The 9,043-nt window shown below is 50.9% G+C and overlaps 1 protein-coding gene across 1 annotated transcript in view; it reads left to right on the forward strand.

Annotated features, from left to right (window-relative positions):
* The window catches only part of SARDH (sarcosine dehydrogenase), a 25,855-nt gene that overhangs the window by 252 nt on the left and 16,560 nt on the right, over positions 1 to 9,043 (forward strand). The window contains exons 2-8 of the mRNA XM_014307114.2: positions 1,075 to 1,162; positions 3,428 to 3,760; positions 4,595 to 4,774; positions 5,307 to 5,430; positions 5,596 to 5,696; positions 6,777 to 6,881; positions 7,291 to 7,420. Coding sequence (XP_014162589.1) covers positions 1,075 to 1,162; positions 3,428 to 3,760; positions 4,595 to 4,774; positions 5,307 to 5,430; positions 5,596 to 5,696; positions 6,777 to 6,881; positions 7,291 to 7,420 — 1,061 coding nt within the window. The remainder of the gene's footprint in view (positions 1 to 1,074; positions 1,163 to 3,427; positions 3,761 to 4,594; positions 4,775 to 5,306; positions 5,431 to 5,595; positions 5,697 to 6,776; positions 6,882 to 7,290; positions 7,421 to 9,043) is intronic.

The following is a 9,043-nucleotide window of genomic DNA, read 5'->3' on the forward strand; positions in this document are numbered from 1 at the left end:
GGCTCACAGGGGCTGTGGGAGCTGCCACTGTCCCCACTGCCCATCCTGAGCTTGGTGAAGGGCTCGGGCTTGGGCTTGTATTGTTCTAGGTGTGCTCTAACCCAAAGGTCATATTGATAATTGGGACAGGCTGATGAAATGGTTCTGGCCTGCCAAACAGAAACACCCCACTGCAAACAGGAGTTTAGACTTGTTTGCAGCTCTGTGGTTGTTCTGAGCAATTTAGTCCGCGCAGAAGCCTGCAGGAACTTCTGGGGCTCTCTCTGTAGAACTGAGAAGCTGGTTTTGTCTCTGGGAAAAGGAGGGGAAATGCTGCTGGAGACAGGGGATAAAGCTGGAATAAGGGAACCCCTCGGCTCCTGCTCAAACCCTTCCCAAACTGGGGCAGTTTGGGTACCACAGGGTGTCCAGCAGACAAGAGCAGAGGGATTGGGCACTGAGGAGCAGAAAAGAGGCATTTCCACTCGATCTGGATGCTTAAAACTCCTCCCAAAAACCCATCCCATGGCTGCTCAGAGCTCTACAGGGGTGGGAGGTGCTGCCTGGGGGACCATGATGCTGCTGGGACCCCAATCCCTCCCAACCAGCAGCCAGACCCTGACCCCACCCCGCCTTCTGCTTCTCTGAGATACCAGCACGAGGCCCTTCAGCAGAACTTCTGTGTCCTGCCCAAACAGGCCCTAATTCCAGGGCTGAGCCCTGAGCTGAAGGAACAACAAACCTTCCGGTTTACAGATCAAAATCAAACCCTTCTTTTTCTACCCAACCCCAATTTAAATTTTTTCGGTGTTGCCACCTTCACGTTGAGCTCTTGGGTCTGGCTTAGGAGGGGTGTAAATTAATTTTATCTCTGTTCTTTGGCTGGAGCCACTGGGAACTGCAGCAGGGGGGTCAGATGGTGCCTTTCCTCGCCGTGTTTGCTCTCTGGCATCCAGCTGAAAGCTCCAGCCAGCCTGGGAGGCTGCGAGTCCCTCTGGCCCCAGCTGGGCTGTTTGTTCTCTGCTGGGCACCCAGCCGGGGGGGAAAAAAAAGCAGACTTTTCCTGCCTGTTTTTGAATTTCTCTGCTCTGCCAGACTTTTTGTCTTGCCTGGGAAGCAGCAGAGCCACGAGGAAGGGGACAAAGAGGGGGACAAGGAGGGGGACAAGGAGGGGGACAAGGAGGTAAGTGCCTCTTTTCTCTTGGCTCAGGCTGGCTCTGCTCGCCTCCAAGTGCTGGTTAATATTTTTTTGCAGCAGGGGCCAAGGGGACGGAAGAGGAGGAGGAGGAGGAGGAGGAGGAGCAGGGCGGGCCAAGGGAGGAGGGGGTCGGAACCCCCCGTCCCCGGCGCTCTCGGCCTCGCGCGCGCGGCAGCACGGCACGGTACCCTCGCGGTAACCACCCCTCTGGTGGCCACGTGGCAGCAAGCAGGGGGTGTGTGAGGGGTGATCCCCAGGGCACACCCTGCTCATGGCCTGTGGTTTGTGTAGGGGGGTCTGTGTTGGCCCCACTGCACCCTAAATCTTGTTCCAGGAGCAAATCCTCAGCCAGGTCCCAAACAGGGGTAGCTGGACAGGCAGGACCTGTCCCCGTGTGTCCCCCAGCAGCCAGTGCCCAACCCTCTGATCCAGGGCAAACCTGGCACCTTCTTTGTGGCCAAACAGCTCCTGAATTCGAGTGGAGGGGAAAAAAAAGGAGTTTTTGCGGCATGAGTGGGCACAGGATGCCGTGCACTGGGAATTCCCAAGCCCCTTTTTTAAGAGAGGGTGTTTGGCAGCTGCACACAGGTACAATTGGGATTTCCCTGCTGGAAAAGGATCCCAGGATGTGCCCAGAGCTCGCTCAGCCCCTGCACAGCACCCAGAGATGGGCAGAAGGAAACCTGGCACCTTCTCTGTGCCCAAACACCTCCTGAATTCCTGTGGGGGAAAAAGTGTTTTTTGAGGCATGAGTGAGCACAGGGTGCTGTGCCCTGGGAATTCCCAAGCCCCTTTTTTAAGAGAGGGTGTTTGGCAGCTGCACACACGTGCAACTGGGATCTCATATCCTGTTGGAAAGGGATCTCAGGATGTGCTCACTCGGCCTGTGCACAGCACCCAGAGATGGGCGGTGAGGGGCAGCCCAGAAATTCCCAAGCCCCTTTTTAAGGGACGGTGTTTGGCAGCTGCACACAGGTACAATTGGGATTTCCCTGCTGGAAAGGGATCCCAGGATGTGCCCAGGGCTCGCTCAGCCCCTGCACAGCACCCAGAGACGGGCAGGGAGCGCAGCAGAGGCGCAGCCAGGGATGCAGCGAGGCGCTTTTGGGATGTGCAGGTGGAGATGTCCTCCCTGAGCCGTGCCTGAGGCCTCCCCCGCTGGAGGAGCCCCCGGCCCTTCAGCAGCAGCTCGGGCCCCACGGCCAAGAAGAGCGCGGCGCTGCCCGGGGATGCTCAGGGTTCGGGATGGGCTCTGTGAGAGTTTGGGATGGAAATGCTGTGGATTTCTGGTTTTCTTTCTGCCATAATATTTTTAAATATAGTATAAATATAAATATAAATATAAATATAAATATAAATATAAATATAAATATAAATATAAATATAAATATAAATATAAATATAAATATAAATATAAATATAAATATAAATATAAATATAAATATAAATATAAATATAAATATAAATATAAATACAATTATAAATACAATTATAAATACAATTATAAATACAATTATAAATAGAAATACAATTATAAATAGAAATATAAATACTATTATAAATATCTATAAATATAAATATTATATATTGTAGAGAAATAAAAATCTAAATATATAAATATTTAATAAGTAAATATCTCATACATGTATAATAATATAAATTAAATATAAATTGTAGCTAATATAATAATATGATAATGCAGAATAATAATATATAATATTAATATAATGGTATAATATATAGAATATAATAATTTAATAATATAAAATATAATTATACACTAATAAATAGAGATATAATATAATATAATATAGCATAACATAACATAACGTAACATAACATAACATAACATAACATAACGTAATGTAACATAACATAACATAACATAACATATTTGCTTCCCCCCACCAAGATTTATGTGGCTGCAGCAAAAAGAAACACTTTCTTTCCACACTTTCCACCCCCTTTTTAAAGCCACTTTTCCATGGCAGGGAGGCAGAGCTATATAAGCTTTTTAAATTTTTTTCCCACACTTTTGTGGCCCAACCACTCCATAACCCCTTTTCCCCCATTCATTTAACACCCAAAATGACAAAACCCAATGGTTTGTAGCATTCCCGCAAATCCCCTTTTTAAAGCCGCTTTTCTATGTCAGGGAGGCAGAGATATATAAGCTTTTTAATTTTTTTTAATATTTTCCCAAACTTTGGGGTCCATGTACTCCATAACCCTTTCCCCCCATCCATTTAGTACCCAAAGAGAACACAACCCGATGGTTTTGTAGCATTCCCACAAATCCACGAGATGGAGCACGAGCCCCGCAGGGTGGCACAGGACGCACGGGGACCCTCTCCGGGTGGCGGGGAGGTGACAGAGCCTCGGTGTCACCCTGTGTCCCCCGCAGGGCTCCTGTGGCAGCTGCGTCCCAGCGATGTGGAAGTGGAGCTGCTGGCACACACCAGGGACGTGGTCAGCCGGGACCTGCCGGCCGAGACCGGGCTGCACACGGGCTGGGTGGAGAACGGGGGGCTCTTCATCGCCTCCAACAAGCAGCGCCTGGATGAGTACAAAAGGCTCATGTCGGTAGGGAGGAGCCCCGGGATGCAGGAGGGGAGGGGATTTTGTGGTCCCTGAATGTTCCATCCTTCCCACCTGGACAGGTCCTTTCCAGGGCAGCCTCCTGACTCGAATAAGGCAGCCAAAATCAGTCAAACTCCTCCAAAGTTGGCAAAATTAAATCCACCCTCGGATTTTTGATTGTTTAAACAGTTTTCCCCATTCATTACCCATTGTTTTCCCCGTCGTGCAGCATCATTTTTCCAGCTGCACAGGCAGCTTGAATTCAAAGAATGTCCCATCCCTCACTACCTTCCCACCTGGACAGGTCCTTTCCAGGGCAGCCTCCTGACTCGAATAAGGCAGCCAAAATCAGTCACACTCCTCCAAAGTTGGCAAAATTAAATCCACCCTCGGATTTTTGATTGTTTAAACAGTTTTCCCCATTCATTACCCATTGTTTTCCCCGTCGTGCAGCATCATTTTTCCAGCTGCACAGGCAGCTTGAATTCAAAAACAGGGTTATATTCCCTGAAATCTGAGCATCACCCCATGCTGGATTTAGGGTTTGGGAGATAAGCTTGTCCTGGATTCTCCTCCAATGTCGGAATTCAGGACATCCCTCTGGCTGTTCTGGATTGCCCAAACCCCTGCCAGGGGGCTCAGAGACCCTGGCACAGACCCCAAAACGTTTATGGTTTTGATTATGACCCATGGAGCAAATGACCAACCTTACATGAAGATCTGCAAGCCACAAAAGTATAAATAGAATAATAATCAATCTGTCACTCCTTCAGCAGCAAGTGGTGACCAAATCTTTTGTTCCCTACCTGAGCTCCTGGTTTTCCTCTCCCCTGGCAGCTGGGGAAGGTGTATGGTGTGGAGTCCCACGTGCTGACCCCGGCACAGACCAAGGACCTGTACCCTCTGATGAACGTTGATGACCTGTATGGCACCCTGTATGTCCCCAAGGATGGCACCATGGACCCTGCTGGCACCTGCTCAACCCTGGCCAGAGCAGCGACTGCCAGGGGCGCTACGGTAGTTCTTAATTAGTAATTTATACTAATTTTAGTACAGTAAAATTTTAGTATAGTAAAAAAATTACTTCGTAATTTACACTAAGCAGAAGGTGAGGTGCCTTCCTCACCTTCTGCTTTCCCACTGGGGCAGAGCTGCTCCTGCAGATTTGGGGCTTTCCCAAATTATTACTAATTAGTATAATTAGTAATTTATACTAGTTTTAGTACAGTAAAACTTTAGTAAAAAATTACTTAGTAATTTATACTAAGGTGCCTTCCTCACCTTCTCCTTTCCCACTGGGGCAGAGCTGCTCCTGCAGATTTGGGGCTTTCCCAAGAGGGGTGTTGTCCTCTTTGTTGGGTGACAGTGACAAAACTGGCAGGAGCCACGAGATCCAGGGAAAATAGAGGGTGGAAAAAAGACCTTTAGGAGGAACACAAGGCGCTCAGGATGCTGCTTAGGTTCCCTTTTCGCAGATTTGGGGGCTGCATGTCAGGTGAGGCGGGTTGTCCTCCCTGCTGTGACTCTGCCCCTCTTCCTGTGCCACCAGATCATCGAGAACTGCCCGGTCACGGGCATCCAGGTGAGAACTGATGATTTTGGGGTGAAGAGGGTGCATGCAGTGGAGACAGCCCACGGCACCATCCAGACTCCCTGCGTGGTGAACTGTGCAGGTACAGGGGACGGGGCGCAGGGCAAGGGGTGGGACAGGGGCAGCGGCCACAACTCAGGGGTGGCTTTGCTCCCGTGAGGAGGAAAATCTGCACCAGCCCGTGGCTGTGCCCTGCGGCTGTCTGGGGGATGCAGAGGAGCTCAGCACGGCGTTGTTGTCTCTGCAGGAGTGTGGGCACGGGCCCTGGGCCGGCTGGCAGGCGTGCACGTGCCGCTGGTGGCCATGCACCACGCCTACGTGGTGACCGAGCGCATCGAGGGCATCCAGGTCAGTGCTGCCCGGCTGCTGGAGAGGCAGGAACATCCCTGCCCCTTCCAGGGACCCCCAGACCTCTGGGAGCTCCTGATTGCTGCCAGGTCAGGCTCTGCTCTCAGGGGAGTGCACACCCTCAGCAGGGCTGTCAGATCACCTTGAACAGAGTCAGATTTAATATTTAACGAGGTTACAACTGGCAGGATATATTTTTTCCCCCTCAAGATCTCTGTGTTTGGTGTCTGATAGCAGCACTTATAAAGATCCCACTCCTTTCTGAGCCAGCCCCAGACCTGGCAGGCAGAGGTGTAGCTCTCCAAGCATTTCTAGACTGCTCCTATAAATCTGTTCCTGCCATCTGGCTGCAGAGATTTGCTTGGGAGTTGAAGGAGCCTTCATCCTCTCAGGCCCCAGTGCACTGAGGGTGACACATTAATTAGTTTCCATCCTGCTGACGCAGTCTGTGCCTGCCCTTTCAGCACGAGGTGCCTGGTTGTAAAAAGTGCTGTGGTCCATGATTACATTTCAGTCCCAGTGACTCCACCGTGCCCCAGGCAGCAAGAAAGGCTCCAGAGGAGAGGCTGCAGCTCGCAGACCTCAGTGCCTCCTGCTCAATCCACTTAATTCCACTTGTCAACACGGGTTGCAGTAGGCCCTACACCGATTCCTCAGTGTTATCTAAATGTTTCCCCATCCATTATTCACAAGAACAAATCCCTCATTCTTCGTGCACCGCTGCCTGCGCCGCCAGCTGCTGCATCCTCCTGCAGAGGCGGGTGGCAGAGGAGTGATGATTGCTGAGCTAGGATCAACCCTAGGGGCTGCTCCCCGTCCCCAGGGCACCCCTGGGTGCTGCTCAGGGCTCTGTGTGAGCTGCTCTGCCCATGGTTTGCCCAGGTTAGCTGGGTGCTTCCCTCTTGGGGTGCCCAAATTTCAGTGCTGAGGGAGCGCCCACAGAGCCATCGTGTCCCATCCTTGACAGATCACTGCTGCAGGTGCCCCCTTGTTCCCTGGACCTTGCTGGGGCAGCCACAGGGGTGTCCCCATGGCTCTTGGCCTCCTCTGACCCCTGCACTCCCCCTGCCCATGTTTCAGAACATGCCAAACGTTCGTGATCACGACGCCTCGGTCTATCTGCGTCTCCAAGGCGATGCCCTCTCCGTGGGTGGATATGAGTCAAACCCCATCTTCTGGGAGGAGGTGAGTGCAGCCTGGAGGTTTGCTGGGGGAACCAGGCAGGTTTCCAGGGAAGCCACCTTGGAGGAGTGGGCGCAGGCACAGCCCCCAGATTCTGCAGGCACCAACCTCTGGTGGCTGGTGGGGAGAGCAGGGGGAGCATCTCCCCTTTGGGGCTGTCTGTGGCACAGATATGCAGTGCAGAGGCAACAGGAGAGACAGAAGTGTGCAATCCTGCTCCCTGCTTGATGGTGCTCATCCCTCTATCCTTAATTCAGACTACAGATTTGTCTGGGTTGTTCAAGAAAACCCCAAAATCCCAGAGATTCAATGCAGCCTCGATTTATCTTCTCTGAGCCTGCCAGAGATGAGGTGGTCTCACACAGTCAGCCATCCTGTGTTCTGTGCCCTGATTCGTGTTTCTCCTCTTTAGGTATCTGAAAAATTTGCTTTTGGCCTCTTTGACCTGGACTGGGATGTTTTCATGCAACACATTGAAGGTGCTGTCAATAGAGTGCCAGTTCTGGAGAAAACAGGAATTAAATCCACTGTCTGTGGGCCAGGTAACGTGGCTGAGGTGACCACTGTGGTGACACTGTGGTGGCATTGTGGTGGCTGGGTTTCTCTGAAGATTTTGCTGGAGGAAAAGGGAAGCTTTATAACCCAGGGAGAAGAAAAACTCTCTGAATGCAGAGAAATTGCTGCTGATCTGGCTGCAGTGGTGGCATCTTCCAAGGGGTGGCATTCCAGGCCTTGCCTGGGTGGAGAAATAGAATCACACATCCAGAGACGCACAGAATGGTTTGGCTTGGAAGGGATCTTCAAAGATTATCTAATTCCAGCTCCATTGTCCATTGCAGGGACACCTTTCACTATCCCAGGGTGTTCCAAGCCCTGTCCAACCTTGCCTTGAACACCTCCAGGGATGGAGCAGCCACAGCTCCTCTGGGCACCCTGTGCCAGGGCCTCCTCACCTTTGTTGTAAATAACTTCTATCTTATAATTTCTTATAATCTTATTAATTTCTTATCATCTCAGTTGTCCCTCTTTCAGTTTAAAGCCATTTCCCTGGGGAACTGCCTGCCTTGGTTTAGTCTGGTAGCAAATGGATCTCCAGCTGATGTTGTGGCTGCTGGACTGGAAAATTAAGAGGCAGATGTTTTTAAGCAGTGGCCGTTATTTTACCAAGTGTTATTTTCTGTAATTATTTTTACTACTTGCTCCTGGTCTAGTGAGGTTAGATTTACCCAGATTTATGTCCCTGGTGTGGAGTTAAAGCCATCCCTGCAGTGGCAGCTGGAGGTGGTGCCAGACATTGAGCCCGAGCCTTGCACACTTGGTTTGGCCTTAAAATCCACTATACACTAAGGAATGAACTATAATAAAAGCCCTTTTTGCTGAGGAACTTAAAGGGAAACTCTTTGGGTTGTGTGAGGGGAAAGTAGGGCATGTCTCGTGCCCTGCACCAGATCAAACATGACTTGTACAAGGTGGAGACCTTGGCCCTGGGTCCAGTGGTTTGATTGCACTGGGAGCAGGGCAGAACTGGCTGCTGGCAGATGAATGTCTCCTCTTTGTCATACAATAATGTCATTTTCCAAGGCTCAGCTCTCCTGCTTTTCTCCCTCTTGACTGAAGCCAGCAGCCTGTGGCAGCTGAGTCATGCTGGGCTGATCAAATGGCAAAGGCTTTGTCCCCTCTGCTGTGGTCACTGTGCCAAGGTCCCTGCAGCCCTCACCACCCATCCCAGGGCAAAGTCAGCTGTGCTGGCAGGGGAGGTGCTTTGGCTCCATTAACTCCCTGAGTTTGTAGCCTGGAATATCTGCACAGGGATAGTGGCACGTGAGGAGCTGCTCTGGTGACAGTGGAAATATTCTGGCTCTGCTCCTGCCTTCTCTGGAGCAGTGGGATCAGGGGACACAAACTGGGCATGGCTAAGTGGGGAAAAACCACACTGAGCTCAGCTTTCCCTCTCTCCTTTTACATGGGTGGATGGATGGAGCACCATCAAACAGGGAGGAGGATTGCACACCTCTGTCAGGGGCTTGCTGTCCTCCCTGGTGAGGATTTATAGAGGGATTTCCATGGCTGATGGCCCAGTGGAATAGCACTGGCAGCAGGAGACATTATGAGCATGGGAGAGACATCCCCAGGCCTCTCTCAGCTGAACCAAGTGGCTCAAAGTT

This window comes from Geospiza fortis, unplaced genomic scaffold (assembly GCF_000277835.1).
Source record: "Geospiza fortis unplaced genomic scaffold, GeoFor_1.0 scaffold27, whole genome shotgun sequence".
Taxonomy (NCBI): Eukaryota; Metazoa; Chordata; class Aves; order Passeriformes; family Thraupidae; genus Geospiza; species Geospiza fortis.